The 23,542-nt window shown below is 53.7% G+C and overlaps 2 protein-coding genes across 6 annotated transcripts; both read left to right on the forward strand.

The window, feature by feature from the left end:
- On the forward strand, window positions 1-1,403 carry VPREB3 (V-set pre-B cell surrogate light chain 3). Its single transcript, XM_036823773.1, has 2 exons — window positions 1-117; window positions 951-1,403. The coding sequence occupies exons 1-2, from the start codon at window positions 69-71 to the stop codon at window positions 1,265-1,267; spliced, it is 366 nt and encodes a 121-aa protein (XP_036679668.1). The 5' UTR covers window positions 1-68; the 3' UTR covers window positions 1,268-1,403.
- A 945-nt stretch (window positions 1,404-2,348) lies between these two features.
- On the forward strand, window positions 2,349-10,773 carry ZNF70 (zinc finger protein 70). Of its 5 annotated transcripts, XM_036824052.1 has the most exons (3): window positions 2,349-2,491; window positions 5,571-6,702; window positions 7,255-10,773. In XM_036824052.1, the coding sequence occupies exons 2-3, from the start codon at window positions 5,634-5,636 to the stop codon at window positions 7,296-7,298; spliced, it is 1,113 nt and encodes a 370-aa protein (XP_036679947.1). In that variant the 5' UTR covers window positions 2,349-2,491; window positions 5,571-5,633; the 3' UTR covers window positions 7,299-10,773. The 5 variants fall into 5 exon arrangements, with proteins under 5 accessions (XP_036679947.1, XP_036679942.1, XP_036679944.1 ...); XM_036824047.1 differs by having other exon boundaries at window positions 5,571-7,325; XM_036824049.1 differs by lacking the exon at window positions 2,349-2,491 and adding an exon at window positions 2,678-2,710 and having other exon boundaries at window positions 5,571-7,325.
- Window positions 10,774-23,542: the final 12,769 nt, after the last annotated feature.

Genomic DNA, 23,542 nt, shown 5'->3' on the forward strand with positions numbered 1-23,542 from the left:
CACCTGGAGCACGCCCAGCGCAAGCCCAACACAACAAGCGACTCCCACCTGCCTCCCTGCCTCTGGCCATGGCCTGTTGGCATCTGGCCCTCCTTCTGACTGGGATCCTCCTGGCAGGTGAGCCCTCCCTGGGCCTTGCTCACCCGGGGGTGGAGTGGGAGACAGTGGGAGACTACGGCGTGTCTTGGTATCAGCAGCGGGCAGGCAGCGCCCCCCGCTTGCTCCTCCACTACCGCTCAGAGGAGGACTCCCACACTGGCTCTGGAAGCCCCCTATAAGGAAGCAAATCCATGTGGGCAGTGGGGACGGTTTTGCAAGTGTCCTTGAGGTGGAGAGGAGAACTGGCCACAGGTGGCCCTGCCCCAGACTTGAGGCAAGTCATTTCTCTGTGTGGGCCTCAGTTTCCCCATTTGTGAATGACCAGATTGCTAGGGTCCCTTTGGACTCTGACTCTTGGGGGTCTCAGAGACTCGTCATCTTTTGAGTTTTTCAGAGGGGAAGCTGGTGTGGGCTGGTTCCTACCCCACAGGGCCTCAGGAACAAGCTAACCCTGAGAAGGTCTTCAGCAGCCAGTGGCCAGAGGCTGAGCCAGTGGGTAGTAACAGCCCAGGAGGCTTCTTGGGGGTTGTCAGTCTGTAGCCAGGGTTTGGACAAGCCAGTGTGACCAAAGTGATAGGGGTCTGCAGGGCAAGGGATGAGGGTGGGCAGCCCAGAGACCACCAGATCACCCTCTGAACTCTAGATTCTTAGCTGAACATGGCTCCTTGGGAACATGACACTAATGGGGGCTTAGGGGTCGCCAGCTCTGTGCCCCACCCAGTGACGATCCCATGGCACCGGGCTGTGAGCTTTAGGGAGCGGATTCTCCTGGGAGTCTGACCAAGACTTTGTGGGGCAGGGGCAGGAAGGAAGGGGCCCAGGCCAGACCTGAGTGTGTCTGTCTCTCTCAGCCTCCCAGCCAACCCTGACCCAGCCGGACACACTGCTGGTCTTCCCAGGCCAAGTGGCCCAACTCTCCTGCATGCTCAGCCCCCGCCATGCCACCGTCGGGGACTACGGCGTGTCTTGGTATCAGCAGCGGGCAGGCAGCGCCCCCCGCTTGCTCCTCCACTACCGCTCAGAGGAGGACCACCACCGCCCCCCTGACATCCCTGACCGCTTCTCGGCAGCCACGGATGCAGCCCATAATGCCTGCATCCTGACCATCAGCCCCGTGCAGCCTGAAGACGCCGCAGATTATTACTGCTCCGTGGGCTACATACCCTAGGGGTGGGGTGTGGGATGAGTGCCTTCCATCTGCCTCCCACTTATGCTCCTGACCTTGGGACCCTCCCTTTCTCTAAGCCTTGATTTTCCTCCTCTGTAAAATGGGTTAATAATCAACATGTCAACAATAACTATTCTGAGGGCCATGAGATCCTGGCTGAAAAAGTGACTGTGGTTGGTCTGGGAGTGTGGGGGTAGGGATTCTGGGGGTTGTTGCAGAAGGGGAAGCACCTGAGACCCTTGGGTGGGGCCCCACCTCCCTACCAGCCCCCAGGGGGCTCAGAATGGTGGCTCTTGCCTTCCTGTGACTGGAGGAGATGGAGTGAGAGAAAAAGTAACCAGCCCTTGCTGGTCCCAGCTCTGCATGGTTGGTTGTGGTCCAACACACACAGGGTCACTGGACTGGGTCCCTAGGAGCCCCTGCCTACTCCTGGATGGGGCTAGGAGGCACCTGAGGGCCAGGACGTAAGGTGCTGAAGACAGGTGGGCAGATGGCAGGGGCAGAATGGGCAGCAGCCATCCTTGGGTGTAGGGGCAAGTCTTGCCACCAGAAGCAGAAGGGAGCTCTGGGAGGGGGGTCGGGGGCTGAAGGACACACCCCGCTTCCCTCCCGGTTCCCCTAAGAGGCGCCACCTGAACGGAGGCCATCCCTCAGATGCAGAGGTGGGGTCCACAGAGGGTCCCGCCTAGGCTCCCAGCCATCTCCTGGGCCCTCTCCGGGCTCTCCTCATTTGTCTCTGCGGGGACGAGGTGAGCAAGCAGGACCAGAGCTCCCCAGGAAGGGAGGGGGAATCGCAGCACGACCCCGGGCCCCACCCCCAGGACAGGTGCCCAGGAGCCGGCCGCCCGTCCCGGCCTCAGTTTCCTCCCCTGCGCTCCCGCCAACGCCTGCCCAGCCGGGACGCGCTCGGGGACGGCCCGGAGCCCTGAGCCGACCAGACGGCCTCTCCTGACCCCAGTCCTGCGACCCGGACCCCGGCGTCCAGGCGGCTACGCGTACCGCGCGGCGGGACCAGCGAGACACCGGCCTCCGCGCGGCCTAGAGCGGTCCCGGAAGTGCCGCGAGAGGGGGCGGGGCTCAGGCTCTCGGGCCGCCGCGGGCTCCGCGTCAGCAGCCGCAGCCGAGCGAGGCCACGGCCGCGGGCAGGAGCAGCTCAGGTGTTGCCCCGCCCCGCTCTCCCGCGGCCCCGCCCCCGCTCAGGTGAGCGGCCCCGCCCCGGCCTAGGTGAGTGGCTCCGCGGCAGCCAGTGTGGCCACCTCTCCCTCCGGTGGCGCAGGTGTGGGCGGCCCCCGTCCGTGGAAGCAGGTGCGGGTGCGCGGCCGCGCGCTGGTCTCCAGCCAGGAGGCCCTGACTGGCCCGAGGGTTGGCCGGGTGCCCAGGCCCTGGGGGTCCCAGGAGGATGGAGTGACGGAGGCATGAGGAGCCGGGGAAGGCCCGAGAGAGGTGGGAAGCGTGGGGTTCCAGACCTTTGGATTTTCGGTCCCAAAATATTTAAAACATCGTTGGGCACAGATAAAGTATCGCCAACTTTTTCAACACAGTGGAGACTTAAGCGTGTAGCTGGTACATAGTGGGAATGGAAAACCCCCGAGGAGGGAACCTCGGAAACACCAGGATTTAGCAGGTGGGTGGAGGCACAGTCCCCAGATACCGAGAAAGAGGGGTCAGAGGGCATTAAAATTAGGGGGGGGAAAGAAACCGAGAGAATGAAGTGGGGCGTGGGAGTGGGGGTAGGTTGGCCAGCAAGGTGGGTTAGTGAAGGGTGGGCTCGTATTGTCACATCGTCCAGTTTTTCATGAGAAAACCTACTGAGTTTTAAATATTGGCAGCTAAGTTAAACAAAATGGAAAAGCCTGACTCTTTGAGAGCCAAACACAACGTGTCTGTGGCAGGATCCCCAGAGTGCCAATTTGCAGTCTCTGAAATGAAGGGTTTTGAGAGGGATGTCTTGGGGAGGCCTTCCAGAGCGGGGAGGAAGTGAGGACCCAGAAGAGAGGGCTTGGCCGTAAGGAGGTCATTAGATGCTGGAGCTGAAGTCCCAGCTGAAATTGGAAACTTGAAGTTTGTCTCCGTGCCAGAAACAGTCATATGATTTTCCTTGGCAACATTCAGCATCTTAGGAGGAGCTGGCAGAGGAGGTGGGTAGTTAGTGGCAGGGCAGGGAGGTGAGGAATGTGATGCTGGTCAGAGAGCTGGTTGAAGTGACGCCCATAGTTAGACCCGCTGTAGAGAAGGTCTAAGCTAGATGGGGAAGGGGTGGACCAGGGTGAAAATGGGACGTGAGGTTTGAGGAGGTCGGGTGAGGTGGGGGGGGGAGTGGAGACCGTGGTTGTGAAGAGGAGTGGGAGTGATGACAGGCTTTTTTTAAAAAAAATAAATTTATTTATTTATTTATTTTTGGCTGCGTTGGGTCTTTGTTGCTGTGCACGGGCATTTCTCTAGTTGCCGCGAGCGGGGGCTACTCTTCGTTGAGGTGCACTGGCCTCTCATTGCGGTGGCTTCTCTTGCGGAGCATGGGCTCTAGGCATGCGGGCTTCAGTAGTTGTGGTGTGGGGGCTTCAGTAGTTGTGGCACACGGGCTTAGTTGCTCCGCAGCATGTGAGATCTTCCCGGACCAGGGCTTGAACCTACGTCCCCTGCATTGGCAGGTGGATTCTCAACCACTGCACCACCAGGGAAGTCTGACACAGGCTTCTTGAGGATATTGCAGTTCTGTGCTTTTTTTCACACCTGGCCTTTCTACTGGCTGAAAATTCATTAAAAAAAAAATTCCAAATAGGAATGAGTTCCATCATGACTATTCTGATTAATTTAGTATGTCTTTTTGAGGCAGTTCCTCTCTGACTTCAGTGTAAGGATGATAGTACCTTTGTATGGAGTCCTGAGGAGTACGTGAGATATGCTTGTAAGAGGTCTAGCCGTGCCTTGCACACAGTAGTTGCTCAATAAACTCGAGTTGTCATCATTATGGTACCTGAAGAGTTTCCCTGGAGGCTGCATAGCAGCTTGTGGATGGGGTCCTGTGGGGCTCCCTCTGGGCCCCCACAGTGGGATGGGGGGCTGAGTGGGGTGTTCTAGCCTCCTTCTTTGTCCCTCCGAAAACACCCCCTTCAACCGGAGCAGCTCTGCTTTTGTATGTTTCATTTATTCATATCTCCCAGATAATTGACTTATTTGAATAAAGAGTACTTTGGCAAAATAAAATAAAAGTGTGGTAAGCAGTTCTAACACAAACACAAATAACTTTTCCTCCATTCAATCATTTATTTATTCAATAAATGTGTGTGTAATGATTGAGTGGCTGTGCTGGGAGCTGGGGATTCCAATATGGAGGAGCCCCGGATTTGCCCTTGGGGAGCTCGCAGGCGGTGGTGGGGAAAGTCCTGCCATGACATTTGCCCTCCAGGTAGTGAGTGCTGTGATGGACATGTGCCCCATGCTCCACGGTCACCAAGGCCACGTGCCCAAGATTGTCAGAGTCTGAGGGTGCAGGGAAGAGGGGACATTTGAACTGAGTCTGGAAGGATGAGCAAGTGGCCATGTGAGAAGAGTGGGGACCAGTCAGGAGGAGGAAACAGCATCATGTGTGAGTGGTGGAGCTGGAAGTTTGGGGGGTGTGTGGAAGGAGAAGCAGGGGACAGGGCCGCATGGCTGGGTGTGGAGGACTTGGGCTGCTGCAAGCTCCTGAGAAGGGGGATGCTGTGATCAGGACTGTGTTTTGGGCGTTTGACCTTGGCATCCACGTAGAGAACGGGCTGCGGGGAGGGGGGAAGCTGGAGGTAGGCAGCCAGCGGGGAGGCGAGTCACACCGAGGCCTGAGCTGCCCAGTGGCAGCGAGGAGAGAGGCAGAGACCCCTTCAGTAAAGACGGGAAGTGGACAGGACGGGGTGTGCCAGCGGGAATGAGAAGGGCTGACTCCCAGGGCTCCGGCTGGGGCTCTGGGCTGGAGGCCTGCAGCCGACCGATCGTAGCAGGCAGGTGTGTGCTCTCTCTTTCCCAACAAGACCCCAGCCCCAACCTCCTCCGGTAGCTGGAGTCTTGCCCCTTTTTCAGAATGGCTCCACTTCCTGTCCTTGCCCACCTTTCTGGACACCCTGAGCCTTTAGTGTCTGGACACCACAGTGTGGCATTGTCTGTCTGTCTGTCTTCCTTGCAGTTGTTTCTGGTAAGTCAAACTTGTCTCTAACTCAGTAAGGACCATCTCAAGGGCAAGATTGTGTCTTTGGTTATCTCTACCTTAGACTCTGGCACCTACTAGGTGCTTGACTTGCTGACTTGACAGTGTCTCTTGTTTTCTTTTCAGAATCTGAGAGCAGTAAGTGTGTCCCAAAGAGAAACAGTCACTGGGGGTGAGCCCGGACCCACAATGGAGATTCCCCCGGCAGCCAAGCTGGGTGAGGCTTTCGTGTTTGAGGATGGGTTGGAGATGCAGACAAACCTTTTCCCGGAGGAGGACCCGGGGGACCCTTTTCTTCAGGAAGGGGGTTTAGAGCAGATGGCTGTCATCTACAAGGAGATCCCTCTGGGGGAGCAGGACGATTATGAGGGTAATAGCAGTCTGTGCTCAAGCCCCGTCCAGCATCAGAGCGTCCCCCCAGGAGACAGACCCCAGGACGATGAGCCGTCCAGCCCAACCTTCCTCCAGAAATCAGACCTGACTATGTGCCAGATAATCCACAGCGGGGAAGCGTCCGGTAAGCCCGATGGGGAGACGGCGGGCAGGGGGGACTCGGGACCCGAGGGGCCTCACAGGACTGCACAGCCAGCCAAGCCCTACGCATGTCGCGAGTGCGGCAAGGCCTTCAGCCAGAGCTCGCACCTGCTCAGGCACCTGGTGATCCACACGGGGGAGAAGCCCTACGAGTGCTGTGAGTGTGGCAAGGCCTTCAGCCAGAGCTCGCACCTGCTGCGGCACCAGGCCATCCACACGGGGGAGAAGCCCTACGAGTGCCGGGAGTGCGGCAAGGCCTTCCGCCAGAGCTCTGCCCTTGCGCAACACCAGAAGACCCACACCGGGAAGAGGCCGTACGCATGCAGGGAGTGCGGGAAGGACTTCAGTCGGAGCTCGAGCCTCCGGAAGCACGAGCGCATCCACACCGGGGAGAAGCCCTATCAGTGTAAGGAGTGCGGGAAATCCTTCAACCAGAGTTCGGGCCTGAGCCAGCACCGGAAGATCCACACGCTGAAGAAACCGCACGAGTGCGAGCTCTGTGGGAAGGCCTTCTGCCACCGGTCCCACCTCATCCGGCACCAGAGGATCCACACAGGCAAGAAGCCGTATGCGTGCGAGGAGTGCGGGAAGGCCTTCAGCCAGAGCTCCAACCTCATCGAGCACCGCAAGACACACACGGGCGAGAAGCCTTACAAGTGCCACAAGTGCGGCAAGGCCTTCAGCCAGAGCTCCTCGCTCATCGAGCACCAGCGTATCCACACCGGTGAGAAGCCCTATGAGTGTGGCCAATGCGGCAAGGCCTTCTGCCACAGCTCGGCCCTCATCCAGCATCAGCGCATCCACACGGGCCGGAAGCCCTACGTGTGCAATGAGTGCGGCAAGGCCTTCCGGCACCGCTCGGCCCTCATCGAGCACTACAAGACCCACACACGGGAGAGGCCCTACGAGTGCAACCGCTGCGGCAAGGCCTTCCGGGGCAGCTCGCACCTCATCCGCCACCAGAAGGTCCATGCGGGGGACAAGCTCTAGAGGAGGGCCTGGCGCCGCGGCCCGCGCCTCTGCCAGCTGGAGCCCAGCCCCCCGCTCATCTGTGAGGCCTGGCTGCCTCCCCAGACCAGTGCCTCCTAGAAATGCCCGCCCACCCTGGTGGCAGGGTCCGGCCCCCCCCTCCGAGGCCCTGGCCCAGCAGGGGGACTAGGTGGGGTGGGGAGGGAGGCCAAGGGCCGGGGCGCCAGGGCACAGCCGGCTCTCAGTTGTCTCGTGCTCACCTGTGACCCAATGGGGTTTAGTTTTGCCCTCTATTCGCTTTTTCCAGAATCCAGAAGAAGAATAAACGTCAGAGGGAGAAAGTGGAGTTAAACCCATGAAAATGTCAGATGAGCTCTAACATCAGGCACTTTTAGAAGAAGTAACCGTGTTCGCGGTCCAATCAACTGAAGGAAAATGGATCCAAAGTAGACGCGTCAGCAGCCCGCCTCGGGCACTGGTGGGGACGGCCAGCTCAGGTGACAGAGCAGAGGGAGGGTCTGGAGGACTCATCCTGGGTGTGGGGGTGAGGCCCCTGTGTGCTCTCTCAGCCCTCCACCTGGGTTAGCTGAGGGCGGTTCTGGCCGGCAGCTCTTCCAGGAGGTGGAGGCGTGGTCCCGGAGGAGGCCGGGGGACGGTGCAGCCTGGCCCTGGCTCAGCCCGGGCAAAGGCTCACTGCTCCCCCGGGGGTAACCCTCCACCAGACCTAGGGCCCCAACCACAGCGTGCCTTGGACATCATTGGGGCCCGTCTCTGGTCGGCGCTCTGCAGCCTCCCCTCCGCCCTCCAGTGCAAGGGGATAGAAGGTGATTCGGTCAGAAGGTCTGGGTTCAAGTTCCAGTTCTGGCCCCTCCCTCACCTTGGTGACCCCTTCCGTGAGGTGGGCATATTGGGACTGGCCACATTCCCCTAAGGGCTGGTGCAAGGCTCCTATTCAGAGTGGGAACACGCATGAACGTGCTTTGTCGGCTGGCGATTGAGGATGGAGACCCACAGTGACCCCTGCCCCACCTGCAAGGGAGGTGCATCCCTGTCTGGTTCCCGACATGGCAGGGCCCCCCCTTCAGCCAGGCTTTCCCTCCCTCCCTCCAGCTTGTGTTCTGGGTGCGGCGCCCTGAGCAGGACACTTCCTGCATGCCGTCCCCGCAGCGGCAGTGTGTCTGCGTCCTGTCCTTCTCTCTGTCCTCCCCACTGGGGGTTGTTTAACGAGTACCATTGTCTGCGTCCTGCCCTGACCAGTTCAGTTGGGCATCCCCAGAGGTGGGGCTCCGGCATGTTTTTAAAGTTCCCCAGGTGATTAGAAGGTTCCCCTGCATAGCAGGCTGTGAGCCCGTGCTGGCTCCCAGGCAGCCCCAGCATCTCCCAGATGGCATCGTCCAGAGCAGAGCTTGAAGGTGGCCATCCTGTCTCAGACCCCTGCCCACCACCCCAGGGATGGGCTCAGGCAGTGCCGTGTCTGGCTGGTTGGTAGGCGTTTGTCCCAGGCCTTTGTGTGTCCATGAGGATCTTTAGTTCTGGCTCCCCGGGCTCCTCAGAGCTAGTGCAGGGAGGACGCAGTCTGAGCTATTTTGAAGCTTTCCGAGTCTCTGGCTGAAATCCCACGAACCCATCATGGTCACACTAGTTATTTCAGCTTATGAGAAGCTCAGCTGGGCAGCTGTGTATGGTTTAGATGAATGAAAATGGGAACGCCATAGTGGTTACTTCTTAAGTGGGGCTTGGTAGGCCAGAGATGTTAAAGCGACAGGTCTGTTGGGCTGGGAAGATCGGCTCTGTCCAGCTCCTCTCTGCTGTGTGAGTCTGTGGAGCATTGAACCAGCTCTCCAGGTCCCCGCAGAGCCTCTGCATGAGCAGGTGGACCAGCCTGACCGGGTGGTGCCAGGCACTGTCTGCAGGCAGCCTGCACGGAGGGTCTTCGGTCACCAGTGAGAGTGAAGACAGAGTACTGACACCCCTGCTCAGTGCAAGTGGGACAGCGCCCCCCCAAGATCTACCTCCTCGCCCCCTGCTGTCCCCGCATTCGGCCTCAGCCTTGGCCAGTTGTCTGCTTCCTACCTTTGATGTCTGTCCCCGCACACTGTGCACCAGCCAAATTTTTTTTTTTCAAGCATCACTTTGCACATGTCACCACTCTCCTTAAAACCAACCTTCAGGGGTCTTCTGCACGTAAACCCCCATTTTAACCAGCCTGGGTTACCTGCGCGAGCAAGCGTCTCGGTGTTCCCACCACGCCCAGATGCACCCCACTCACGCCCAGCTTCTCTCAGCTCATTTATGCTGTTCTCACATTTTTGAATATGCACTTTTTCTCTTCCTCCCCCACATCTCCTTTCTTCCTTTTGACTGTGTAATATGGGGATTAAGACCCCCTTTCTGAAGGGTTGACAGACTCTCACAAAACCATGGTCAGACCAGGCAGGTACTTTCTTTGTAGGAAGTGTGAGCAGAGCCTTGTTCTTTCAGTTCAAATTCTTTCACTGATTTCTTATGTATTTTTAAATCTTTTCATTTATTTAGGTTCTCAAACAGTGTGATGTTATAAGAGATCATCTTGGTAATATTTTAATCGTCCTTGGTTTAGTTGTTTTTGTTTTATTGTCTTACATTTTTTCCTTCTTTTAGGAAGTGTTGAGTGTTGTAAAGCTCCAGTTCTTGGTTCTGTTTACTAATTGAATTGTTTGTCAAAGTGCATGTATTCTGCTCTTTTCTTTCTTTTTTTTTTGACTTAATACTTTACATTTCTAAGATTATTTATAGTTAATCATTTTTAATATTTCTAGTAAATGGGGGTACTTTAGCCTATGATTTTTTTCTTACAGTTACAGCTTTTTCTGCGCTCTGTAACGTTGACATGTGTTGTCTTTTGCTGTTGTCCTTAGGACTTTCCCTTTGACCCAACTATTATTATTGTTATTGTTATTATTAATTTAATATTTCCCAGTGATGACTGCTGAGGTTATGGCTGTTACTTCTTATGGTATGTGGTGGTGTCAACATTTCTAAGTGTCCATAGAACTTCTCTGGGCCTGAATATATTATCAGTTTTTATAAGACATTTGTGTACTCTCAAGAAACGTGTTTTTACTCCATCAGTTCTATTTGTTAAATCAGTTTTTATATTATTTTATTCAAATCCATACTCTCTCTAACTTTACTTCAGAGTTCTTAACCTGGGGTCCAAGGACTGCCTGGGAGTCCATGAGCATGCAGGGGTTTCAGAGGTCGTGGATGCCAGGGATTGAACAAAGCTGTGTGGATATGTGCATGCATGAATTATTCTGGGAGGGGGGTCTGTAGCACTCACCACATTTTGGAAGGGCTCTGTGACCCCAAAGTAGGTAAGAACACTCATTTACCTAGTCAAATCACAGTCTGATTTTGTGTTTTTTTTCTTTACGTATTTCTATTTTGCTTTAATTTCTGTTTCTATTTTATGTATGTTGTTGCTTTGTTAGTTGTTCAGTTATCTTCTTAAGAAATAGGCAGGGTACAAATGATCAAGTAATTACCATATTTGGGGCATATATGTTTAATAGTGACATCTCGAAAAACTGTGCCTTTTAGTGCCCTCTTTGCCTCTTTTAATGCTTCTAGCTTCAACTTCTCTTTTGCAAATATCATAATGGAAGCCCCTTGCTTTTTTTGAATTTGCATTTGCATGAGAGTTTATTTGGCTCGGCATTTTATTTTTAAAATTTGTGTATATATTTTGCTATATATCTGTAACTTATAAACAGCAAATTGTTGGATTTTGTTTTCTGATTCTTTCTGTAATTCTTCTCACATAAGTTCTATTATTAACATTATTGTTTAGAGTAAGGCATAAATTATCTTCATCTTAATATTTTAATATATATTAATTCATTTAACCCAAAAAGGTCATGCTCATCTCCCCCCCACCCCCGTCTCTATGAGTTATTATCCATGTGTAGAGCATCACTTCTGGGTAGACTAGAGGTCTGCCATTGGGCACACCTGCTCCTCCTGGTCTTCGTCAGTGCCAGGCTCTGTCCTGAGCCCCTCTTGAAGCCACATCCTCTCGCTTCAGTGTCCTTGGCTGTGATGTGGAGGAATGATGTTACCTCACAGCCCTGTGGGGCTTGGAAGACTGAGGAATGCAAACCTGTGTGGAAAACTGAAGGCGTAGGTGATTATTACACTATTAGTATTGTGAAATATTCCTTTGATTTTCTGTTCTTCTTAATTCCAAAGTTTGTTCAACATAACTTAGAACACTACATTGTGCTTTACTTTTTAGAAATAATACGTGATGCAGCAAAGAGCTAGACGTCAGGCCCACCCTCCCTGAGGGAACCCACACAGTCATGTGAAAGAGAGGTGGGGACCCTGATCTTGTGCTGCTCTCCCCATCACCTGTCTGTCCCAGGATGGTCCCCTAAACTTTCCCCTTTCTCCCCGACCCCTCCCGTGGTGGAGGCAGAGGCTCAAGAAGATGGTCACTCTGGCCACTCCTGTTGTAGGTGGGAACCCGAGGCCAGTGGTATACCACAGGTGCAGTGGTTTAGTGTCAGATCTGCCAGCAGCCCTGGGGAGGAACAGTTCAGATGTGATGCTGGAGCCCCAGCCTGCTGCTGCCGGGACTTCTCAGAGGCCACAGTGGGTTCAGTCACCATGGGCCGAGGTGGAAACCAAACGGCCTCTCTGCTCAGAGTCGCTCTGCTCTTGGGGCCGAGCGGATGCTCGCCAGCATCACACATGTCTAGATGTATTTGCCATCGACTGACACACCACCTTACAGGGGGTGGGGAAAGGCAACCCCTTTCTTGTGGGGGAACCCCCTCTTCAGTGTCTGATAACCAGGAAACCCAGTCAGAAGGTGGCCTGGGGAGTGTGGAGTGGGGTGTCTTGAGGTGGACCATCCCTCCTGCACCACAGGCCAGACGCTCGCCCAGTCGCCAGGAGGCCGGTGGGGCCGTGTGCTGGAGACCCTCCCACGCCCCAGCCCCCACCCCCATCTGCCCTGGTGGGCATCTGCCTCTCTCACTCACCTTCCTCGGCCCCTGCTCGCTGGGAGTTCTCTGCCCTCTGGGGTCCAGAGCACCAGATTGAAAGGCTCTCCCTACACCTTTCAATCCCTGCCCCCTGTGCTGCCACCCTCAGCCAGGCCAGCTCTTCTTGCAGAGATGACAGGAGCACCTCTGTCCTCCCTGGCCCTCACTTGGGTCTTCCGGCTCCTGGGCCCCAGAACTGAGAGGGGGTCATGAGCAGCAACAAACGAACGCGCTCCCTACATAATCCTCACGTGGCCTCATGTGGAAGAGGGAGCCGCACTGCGTGGCTCTGGACTGGCCTCCCGGGACCACAGGCACCCCCAAGCAAAGAGCTGTCCTGGGCGTGTGGTCGGAGGTAGTGAGAGGGCCAGTTCCCCTCCTGGAGGCTGGTGGGGCCGCATGGGGTTTTATGAACTGGAGCCTTTACCTCCTGCCGGCAGCCCATCCGCATTCCCAGTGTGGGCCTCACTCCCGCCATCCTCCCTTCTACCCGCTGTGCCCTGGAGGGGAGTGGCCTGCAGGTGTCATGGGCAGCTGCGTCCCCCGCTCCACCAGCACTGCCTCGTGAGCTGGCGGCTTCCTCCTGAGTGTCAGCTGCGCTCTTCAGCCTCTTTCTGGTCGCCCGTTGTTTCCTCCGGTCTCGCTGATCACAACCAGGGTCCGGAGACCCCTCCTCCTCTACCTTCTCATATACCTATCCCCCCAAGTCCTGCCCACAATGTCCCTAATGCCACCCCCCCCCTCATCTCACTGCATGGCCCCCTCCCTGGCCACCCACCCCCGGCCTTTCTCTCCACCGCAGCCAGAGTGATCTTTCTGCCCTGCAGCCTGATGGGGTCAGCCTCTTCCACAAACACCCACCCTGGTTTCCATGGAAACCGGTGTCAAGATGCTTCCCAATGATCGGACTCCTCCTCCCCACCAGGAGCTCCTGTGTTCCGAGCAGGCCTTCGTCCTCAGGGGACCCTCTCCCATCTGTAGGAAGAGCCTGGGCCAAAGACAGGGGGTTCTCGCCCAGGGTCAGCTATTCTGAGAGGGCCAGGCCCCCTGCCCCAACCCGCCCCAGCCCCGTGCTGCGTCCTGGGTGTCAGATGCAGTAGAGCTGGGGAAGGAGGCTGAGTTTAGGGTCAGGGCCAGCACTTCAGTTAGTGGAGACTGAGAAGAGAGAAAGGGTCCAGGAGAGGGTCACCCTCTTTTTTTTTAATTGACATATAGTTGGTTTACAATGTTGTGTTAGTTTCAGGTGTACAGCAAAGTGATTCAGATAGATACGTATAGAGAGATTCTTATTCAGATCTTTTCCATTGTAGATTATTAAAAGATACTGAATTTAGTTCCCTATGCTCTACAGTAGGTCCTTGTTGTTTATCTATTTTATATATAGTACTGTGTACCTCTTAATCCCAAATTCCTAATTTATCCCTCCCCACCTTTCCCCTTTGGTAACTATAAGTTTGTTTTCTATGTCTGTGAGTCTATTTCTGTTTTGTAAATAAGTTCATTTGTATCATTTTCTTGATTCCACATACAAGTGATATCATATGGTATTTGTCGTTCTCATTCTGAACTATTTCACTTAGCATGATCATCTCTAGGTCCATCCACATTGCTGCAAATGGCATTATTTCATTCTTTTTATGGCTAATATTCCATTATGTATATACACCACATCTTCTTTATCCATTCAGTTATCCTCAACCATTGCCTTCCAGCAGGGGGCATCCAGCGGGGTTGATCTAACTGAAGGTTTTCTACCACTCCAGCCCTTTGCTGGGTGTCAGGCCAAATGACCTGAGTCTGTGACCAACGGTTGAGAAGCCTATTGTCCTGTGGCCACTCAGAAGTTGTGACCCGCACTCCTGGGCTGCATCCTGTGCCCCACTGAGCTTAATTAGCTAAACTGGGACTCCTGTTCCTTATCTTACGTGTGGAGGATCACCTCGAAAAAGCCAAATCCAACCTCCTTGGTAATAGTTTGTCTGGGAATGTTGGTTTTAACTACTGCAGGCCACACCTCCACTGCCACCTCACCTCCCATGAGATTTCTCCTATGAAAAGCCCTCAAACAGACTGAGGGGTGGTCATTTTTGAAAAACATGACATTGGGGCCACCCTTGGGAGGCCACCCTGAAGCAGTACTGCCCTTTAAGCTGTCGTGAGGGGGGTGGGGAGAGGACAGGATTTCGTCCCCTCCTGACACTTGGAAGCAGGAAATGTTTGGGGGGACAGAGAGTTGAGTGTCCACCCTCACTCTCACCAGATGTGGCCTCTGGGAGAGGTGAGGGTAAAGGAAAACTGGTTCCCTCCTTGCTGACGTGTAACACAGCCTGTACATGCCTGTGGTGTTTGCAAGAGTGTTTGTATTTAGTCCTAAGTGGTCACAGCTTCTGGGTCCTTTGGAAATTGATTTCTTTTATACATCCCTGGACAGGGTTTTTTTTTTTTTTTTTTTTTTTAAATTAATTAATTAATTAATTTATTTATTTTTGGCTGCGTTGGGTCTTCATTGCTCTGCGTGGGCTTTCTCTAGTTGCGGTGAGCGGGGGCTACTCCTCGTTGCAGTGCATGGGCTTCTCACTGCTGTGGCTTCTCTTGTTGTGGAGCACAGGCTCTAGGCTCGCGGGCTTCAGTAGTTGTGGCACGTGGGCTCAGTAGTTGCGGCTCACGGGCTCAGTAGTTGCAGCTTGCGGCTCTAGAGCGCAGGCTCAGTAGTTGTGGCGCACGGCTTAGTCGCTCCGTGGCATGTTGGATCTCCCTGGACCAGGGATCGAACCTGTGTCCCCTGCATTGGCAGACGGATTCTTAACCACTGTGCCACCAGGAAAATCCCCTGGACAGGGTTCTTTAGCTTCACTGTCCTGGGGGCAAATCTCACTAATCCTGGGAGACCTTGCCCTGCACGTTGCTGGCTGGAGGGAAGAACTTCTGCATCCTTCTGTGTCCCCTCCCCCCAGCAGCCATCCCAAAGGAGCTGCCTGTGTTCTCACTGCTGATCCATCCCTCTGGTTTCACCCCAGTGTGGATGGGGCTGACCTGTTAGGTCCCCACCTCCTCCTGCTGTTCCCTGTGGCCGCTGGCTGTTTGCATGTGCAGGACCAGGACCTGGAGCATCACCCATCAGAGCCCAGAGGACGGGGAGTGGAGACGAGGAGTGAGCCCAGGAGTCTCGAGGGACCGGAGGCAGAATACTGGACTGTGTTCTCCAGGGAAGGCAGTTTTCTCAAGAAATCATCAATAAGGCCACCCCAAACCATCAGCCTTGTCTGTTGCGGAGGAGTGGATTTCTCCCTTTGGCTAATGGCGATTGATTTCTACCTGGACCGGGGTATTTATGTTTGAATTACAATCTTTACCCCCTTTGCGCCTCCAGGGATCTGGAAAACGGAGGCCTGGGCTAGACAGAAGCTTTCTAGAAGATTCACTATTGAAGGGATTCAAAGAAAAACCTTTGGTGGTCGGTGATCTGTGGGGTATTGTGGGGGCCAAGTGCTAAGTGTAATGGTTTAGCTATTTTTACGGGACCAGGTTCTTTGTGTCCATAGCGCAGCAGGCCAAAACGCTTAAACAACCAGAGGTTTGCAGCAAAGAGAGGGTTTATCCGCAAGGCAGCTAATGATATCAGAGAACACTCTCAAATCTGCCTCCCTGAAAGCAAGGGGCTGGGTGTTTACAGGGTGGAGAATCAAGCAGCAGGGTGGTCTGAGGTGTGGGGAGCGTGGGGGGAAACGATTAGAAAAAGGAGCAGGGACTGTGGTTCTGCGCAGGTGTAACCAACTCCCGGCCTCTGCACGCTCACAGCACGATCTGGGGGCGGACTTTTCACGGAGCGGACCCTCGCGCACGCCCAGTGGGAGGGTCAGGGGTCCCATCCAGTCTTAGCCAGCTCAGCTCCAACTAGATGCAGCTGACTCTGAGTTTCTAGAAAACAACCAGGAAGATATTTTATCATTTGGGCTACGTGCTTGGAGGACATGCAGGTCTTAAAACGGCCTTGCTTAGTGACGGCAGGTGGAATGGATTTGACTAATCATGACCCACAGTTTCACTATCTCAGGGGCTGCCCTCATCCCCCACCTATCCTACCGTAGGTGGGGGCATAGGGCGCTGAGATCTGGGACATACTTATGCTAAACAGTCGGTCAGAGTTGCTGAGCAGACCCGGGACCATCCTCACGCCAATCATTGGTTCCTGTGCCCAATAAAAGGGAAAGAATGTGGGAAAACAGGGAGGCGGTTTCTGGGCCTTGCACTTTCCTCCAGCTCGGAGGCCCCGTCCTTGTCCCAGAGATCTCACCCTCTCCCCAAAATGAGGGACACCTGCTCCCAAGAGTCGTATCCACAGCCAACTGTGTTAATTCCTCCTGAAATTCAGTCACAGTTCCACTGAATATTCTGCTAACCTCCAACAACTCCTACATAAAGTAATGCTGAGAAGAAAAGAGAACGTGGTTGATAAATACATACACAATAAGGAGCAAAGAAAAAAGACGCAAAGTCACCGCCGTTCTTTTTCATCGCTCATGAAGAGGGTTGCCAGATAAAATACAGGATGCCCGGACAGTGAATAATTTTTTAGTATAAGTATGTCCCAAATATTACAGGGGACATACATAAACTATTGTTTTTCTGAAATTCAAACCTAATCTACCTTCTTTTTTACAAGTTTTGTGGGGCAGTCCCTGCAGCCTGGATGGGATTGGGCGGTCTCTGGCGCCCTCTAGCGTTGAAAGGTCTCAGTCTGATGTTTTGGGGTAGCTGGCAGGTATTTCATTTGTGATGATGTGACCAGGTGAGTATGATCATCCTTTACGAGGAAGCACGTTTGGAGCTTGTTAGCTGAGGGACCAGAGCAGTCAGCCTGCACCCGTACCCCCAGCCATCCATTTCTCCTTGGGAAATAGGAAGATGTCACCTAGACCTGGAGCTGGGTGGAGAGGGTGCCCTGTGTTCTTGCTGCACCTACTTGAAGTGGAGGTGCTGTCAAGTTGTGCTGGGAGGAGGGGAGGGAGGAAACAGGTCATTTCATAGGTGAAATGTTACAGATTCTCACTGCTCTTGCCAAGTTTTGGTAGACTTCCTTGAATAAATATTTCATTTTTTGTATGCCCTTAGGTCCGTTTCCAGAGACTTTAAAGATATAGAGGTTTAACGATATTTAAAGACTTTAAATATTTATATACAAAGATTATATTATTTTTTAAAATTTATACATAAATTTAAAATTAATATATAAAACATGCATATATAATTATAAATACACAATTATAAACATATAACTATATTATATATTTTTATGAATTCATAAAAACAATTATAAACATAAATATATTATTATAAGTATATAATTATAAACACAAACATTTGTATATTATAAATATATAATTATAAGCATATATTTAAATATTATTATAAATATATAAATTTTAAAATAATTTTCACCACTTTTGCTAGAGGTGGGTCTGTGGAACTCTTTGTGTTGCTGTTCCAGAAGTGGAATTCTCCCCCCTCCAAACTGACTTTTGAAATGACCAGGAAAGAAGTGAATGTATAAGAATTGGGAAGATAGCAGCAAAACTGTCGTTCTTCACAGATGATGTGTTTAAGTATGTAGCAAGTCCCACAGAATGCAGATAAATTAACAGAATCTATAAAAAAAGTGTAGCAAATTTCAAATGCAAAAACTTACTGTATCTCTATATAACAGCAAATGGAGAATAACATTTAAGGATACATTTTACAATTCATTAAAAATATCAGTTTACTAGGGATGAATCTAAAGAGATGCCCAAGTCATTTGTTTATGGGGAAAACTCTACATGCTACTTTATTGAGAATTATTAAAACCTATTAATGGGGGGGGGGGAGAGAGAGAGAGAGCGCGAGAGAGAGCGGATATCTATGGATTGAAAGTTCAATGTAGTAAAAGATGCCAATTTCCCCCAAATTGATTGCTAAAGTCCCCCAGAACTGGTTCAAGGTGCAAAATTCCTGTATCTTTTTTAAAGAGCAGAAGCCAAGGAGCCGATTCCAATTAAGAGACGCTCAGATCCTCTTGACGGAGAGGAGCGCTCTCCTTCGTCCTGGCTACCTGGGCAGTTTCAAGGTCATGCCCAGAAGGACTTGGTTCCCTGCGTCGCCCACTCAGAATTCTCTCTCTCTGTCTGAAGAGGCGACCTTGGTGGGGGGTCCCCCCATGGGCACACCCGTCCCAGCTTCAGCCCAGAGAGTAGGGACCGGGAGGGGCTCCCTGTGCCCTCCGGGGGTCGCCCCACCCCTCCCCCTCTAACCTGGGCCCTCCTGCCGCCCCCTCCTCGGCCGCCAGGGGTCGCTATCCCCTCGTTGGAAGCGCAGGGGGACCCAGAGCGGCGACCAGGAGGAAGGGGCCCCAGATGGCGGGGCTCAGGGACCTCCTAGTGACACCCCGACACACTGAGGCCCAGAGCCCGGGGTCACCCTAGGCAGGGACAGTGGGGGGCCGGGGGTGGACTCAGGGACCTCCGAGTGACTCCTGTGGACCTCTTCCGGGTTCTCAATCCCGTGGGGGAGGCGCACCGCTGGGGACAACGTCCAGGTGCCACAATCCGAGCAGGGCCGCCGACGCAGGAGCGGGCTTGGCCTGTCCCCGGGGCTGTGAGTCAGGCTGCTCTGCAGAGCAGGCCGCAGGTCGCAGTGACCCCGACATAGACGCCGTGTCCCAGCGGCTCCAGGTGAGCGTGTGCCCTCCAGAAGTGCTGACCGTACAGTAGGGATGCACAGGTCTCCCCGGGCCGTGTCTGTGAGGGGAGGACCGGAACTGCCCAATGTCCATCCACGCAGACCCGGCAGCACCTGCCGTGTCCACACGCTGAGCCGTCTGGCTCCCCCTGCTTGACTGGTTGGATCCCAGTCCCAGAGATGTACGTGCAGGAAGTTAGAAGGAGCAGGTATGGCGGCATGATATCGTCCAGGTACCTTTGAAAACTTGGACAAATCTCAAGGTGCTCAGCCTGCTCTGCAAGCCCCCAAGGGCCTGCCCCCTCCCCTGACCCCTTCCTTGGACCCAGCCACACTGACCTCCTTGCTGTTTCTGCAACTTGTCAGACACATCTGACCCCAGGGCCTTTGCACTTGCTGTCCCTTCTGCCAGGACCGCTCCTCCCCTGGCACCTCCCGGGGGGTCCCCTCCTTCATTCAGGGGTGGCCTCTCTTGACCATCCCCCTAAACCAACAGTTTTCACCCCAACCCCTTCCTTTCCTAAAGAGCTTGTCACACCTCACATTATAGTATAACGTATTGCTTGTCCGGCCTGCCTCACCCACTGGGACTTTGCTCCAGGACTTGGTCTCTGAGGCCCCTGCTGCATCCACAGGGCCCGAAGCAGCACTGGGCTTCAGAGAGGATCAGAGGCTATGGGTGGAGTGAATGGTGCTTTTTTCTTCTGGGGAAGGAGCGACAATGGGCCTAGGGGACAAGGGGACCCGGCGTGACCAGTTTTCCTTCTCTTGGGAGAAGATCTTAGCTAGTGGAACACTGGTTAGCGTTTCTTGCTTCTGTGTGGCGTGTGTGGCACGTCTGTGTCAGTGTTCTTGGCATTTTGGGGTTTCTGTGAAGTCCAGCCCCCTACCCTCCCGACACCCCATCCCATCAGCACAGAGGAGGCCCGTCTTGGGGACTCTCTGGTCTGAAGATTCCTCTCCCATGGTTCTTCTTCCCTCCTGGGGGTCCGTGCACCTGTGTGTGTGAGGGGGGTGGGAGTACAAGACCCCCAGCTCCGCTGCCCCAGAGGGTCCAGCCTCTGGGCTGTGACAGGGCCTTGGGAGCTGGAATGAGCTGGAATCTGGGTCAGGAACCAGGGCTCCACTGCTTGCCTGCTGTGTGACCTTGGCCAGGTCACATCCCCCACCCCGTGAAAGGAGAGAACGATCTTCCCAGACTTGTGCATCTGGGATTTCTAATGAACCATCCTGGGTCTTTGCAGGTGTGATTGCAACCTTCCAGAGAAATGACAACAGTGGCCAGTAGAGGGCACTGTCGGCTGCGGCCTCTGTGTGTGCCTCTGAGTGTGTGTGCATACGAGTGTGTGCATGTGTGCACCTGTGTGAGCGTGTGTGCATATGTGAGCATGTGTGTACATGTGTGTGCACCTGTGTGAGCATGTGTGCATGTGTGTGTATGCCTATGTGGGGGTGGCACGGTACGGGAACACGAGTGTGTGACCAGGAATGCAGCCTAGACACCTCCATGTGGCCCATGAGCACAGTCAGGTGACAGTGGTGACACCCCTGTGTGGGTGACACCCCCATGTGGTGCATGGTGACGGCCTGGCTGGGCTCCCGAACTCGGCCGTCCTGCCCCCAGGTCAGCCCCCCACAGGCCCAGCTCCAGGCCCCAGGCGTGGACTGAGGCCCCCAGGCTGGGGGAGAGCCGGGCTGGGGCTTGGCGGGTCAGAAGGGACCGGGATCTGGGGGCTCACTCTACTCCCCAAGGCCTGGGAGTGGGTACGTTGGACGGCATCAGCTTCTCCCCTTGGACACTGTGTATCCCTCCTGTTCACAAGAAGTGAGCACCACCTGGGCAAGGATGTGCTGGAATGGACCTCAGCTCCACAGCCCAGAGGCAATGCTGAGTCTTGGGGTGCAGGTTGTGCTGGGCCTTGAGTCCAGCAGCTGGGCTCACAGTGTGACCTGGGCAAGTCCTTTGCCCCCTGTGGGTCTGATTTCTCCTGTGAAAGGTGAGTGGGTGGGGCCCAATCTCTAAGACCCCTTCCAGGTTCCCCAGTAACCCCCGCCCCCCCTCTGACTCCTGGGGCAGCCGGGCTGGGCAGCTGGGACCCCTAATGGGCCCGACACCCCAGACTCTTGAGATCAGGGCCAGGGAGATGGGGAACCAGGCCCTGCTGTTGAAGACACTGGGGCTGGGGACCTCCCCTCCAACGCTCCCCCATCAAGGGCAAACTGGGGGGTTCTGGCCTCAGAAGCTGAGGGACCAGACGTTATCTGGGGCAGAGGGGCCAGACCCCTTCCTTTGGCTCTGACTGTGGAGACCACCGACAGGGCCTTCCCACAGCTCCACCTGTGCAGACTCCACAGACCCCAGCCCACAGCCCCCCACTCCCAGCATTCACACACTCCCCGCCCCAAACCCCAGAGCAGCAGGGGGCTGAGCTCACAGCCCTGCGCCTTCTCTTCTCACCGGGGGCTCCGTGCTGCCAGGGAGACACGCAGGGCAACCGTGGTTGGAGGGGAGGGGTCCGAAGACTCCCTGAGGAGGGGGCTTCCGGCTGGTTCAGGCCAGCTTGTGGCGGGTGCTCTGAAGAGCTGGGAAGAGGCCTCAGGTCCCCTGTCAGCCCCCCGCCTCAGAGCAGAGCAGGGGTCGGGTGGGACAGGCGGGGGGGCAGTGTCCTCGGGCCACTCTCTGTCCACGCCTGTGCCATCCCTTCCCTAGGATCCAGGGGTCCTCCCGGGCTCTGAGAGTTGGGGGGCAATGTGTGCTGCCTTTCTGGAAGTCGGTCTGGAACGAGCTCTCAAAGCCTTAGACGGGCATGACCTTTGATCCCTGCGGGGAGGGTCAACCCAAAGTCAGTGGTGGCATCCCTGCCCAGGGATGGAGGCCGGGGCATTGGACGCATCCTGTGCGGGACAGTGGTGCCCGGAGGGACCCACTGAGTGTCATGAGAGCCGCAGGTTCACAAGCGTGATGCCCAAGTGTGACGCACGCCCAGGTTACCACACCTGTGTGTGTGTGCGGTTCAGTGACGAAAAGAAAATATCTACCCATCCATCCCCTCTCCTCTCTCTGTCATCTGTATATGTATGTGAGTATGCATCTATCATCTATCACCTATGTATCTATGTATCTATCATCTACCCGTCATCTATCTATACATCTATCATTGATCTGTTTTCTGTGTGGAATGTGAGGTCCAGTCTGGAAGGACACACACCAGGTACAACCAGCATAATCTCCAGTCTGTTCTGGAAACTCTCCTTCTTTATACATTTTTCCGGTTTTATTACAGGAAAAAATTAAGCTGTCTCCATTTTTGAAAACAGAATAAATTGAAACAATGCATTGAACAATGACAGGCCCTGGAGAAACCCTCCCTCCGGCCCCAGTGTTGATGGCCCTGCTCTGGGGGCAGATCTGCCCAGAGGTGGCCAGCCAGGCACACAGCTGGGTGGGGGCCCCTCCATGTCCGCAGTGAAAACAGCGCTGGGCAGCGTGGGTGGTATCAGCCGCAGTGTTGAGAGAAAGAAAACACATACAGTCCAACTTAATCTACATGAAGTTCAAAAACAGGCAAAGCTGAAAAATGGTTAGTTTAAGGGCACACACGGAGGACATAAAACTGTAAGGAAAATTAAAGAAACGGTGAATTTGGGGGTCCTGAGGTCCTGGCTGCGTTCTGAGCTTAGATGGTACATGATGGCGGTTTTATTACAATACTTTTTCAACTTTACAGGTACATTTTATATATACTTTTTATGGTTGTTGTAGTTTGCAATTAAAATAGAGGAAGTACATCAAAATATTAGTGGTGGCGCTTCTGGGTGAAGTATGAGGGGTAAATTTGTTCTCCAGTTTGTCTGTACTTTCCACATTATTTGGAGTGAGCTGTTATTTTTAAGCTAAAGACCAAGACTAATAAAGTGTATTTTAAAAGGAACTCAGAAAACCAGCCATCATCTCCCTGATGCTGGGCTGACACCCGTGTCCTTGTAGCTCAGCTGTACCCCGTTGCCTCCAGCTGAGCCTTTTGGGGCCCCAGCAATACCCGAACATGATGACATCTCTGCCAGGATGACCCTGAGATAGGACACAGATACCTCCCAGGCCTGGATTTTTCCTTCCTCCAGGTCATTTGGCTGACTCCACGTCACACCTGCGTTTGATACACTTTATTTCTGTCTGTTTGGGTGTGGTTTTTGTTAGCACAAGTTCATGAACCAGAGAACTTCGGGTCCCCTGGGGGAGAGAGTGGGTAGAGATTTTTTTTTAATTGAGGTAAAATTCACACCACAAAAAATGAAGAATTTTGAAGTGAACAATTCAGTGGATTTGGTACATTCACAATTTTGTGCAACCATCACCACGATCTAGTTCCAAAATACTGTCATTACCCCAAAGGCAGACCCCGAACCCATTACGCGGTCGTTCCCCATCCCGTCCCCCTCCCTCCAGTCCCTGGCAACCACTAATTTTGCTTTCTGTCTCTCTGGATTTACCTGTATTCTGGATATTTCATGTAAATGGAATCATACAATATGTGACTTTTTGTGACTGGGTTCATTCACTTAGCGTGTTTTTGAGGTTCATCCATGCTGTAGCGTGTATCAGTACTTCATTCCTTCTTATGGCCAAATAAAATTTCACTGCATGTATGTATTTGTTTATCCATTCATCAGCAGATGGACTTTGGGGTTCTTTTCACCTTTTGGCAACTGTCAATAGTGCTGCTATGAACATAGGTAAATAAGTTTTTATCAGAATACCTGTTTTCAATTCTTTGGGGTATGTGCCTAGTAGTGGAATTGCTGGGTCATATGGTAATTCTATATTTAACCTTTTGAGACACTGCCAAACTG

Source organism: Balaenoptera musculus, chromosome 14 (assembly GCF_009873245.2).
Source record: "Balaenoptera musculus isolate JJ_BM4_2016_0621 chromosome 14, mBalMus1.pri.v3, whole genome shotgun sequence".
Taxonomy (NCBI): Eukaryota; Metazoa; Chordata; class Mammalia; order Artiodactyla; family Balaenopteridae; genus Balaenoptera; species Balaenoptera musculus.

Excerpts from the sequence above, each read along its gene's own strand:
- VPREB3 (XM_036823773.1), top strand. The coding sequence starts at position 69 with ATGGCCTGTTGGCATCTGGCCCTCCTTCTGACTGGGATCCTCCTGGCA. Across the intron at positions 118-950 it reads GACTGGGATCCTCCTGGCAG|CCTCCCAGCCAACCCTGACC; the intron begins GTGAGCCCTCCC and ends TGTCTCTCTCAG.
- ZNF70 (XM_036824047.1), top strand. The coding sequence starts at position 5,634 with ATGGAGATTCCCCCGGCAGCCAAGCTGGGTGAGGCTTTCGTGTTTGAG.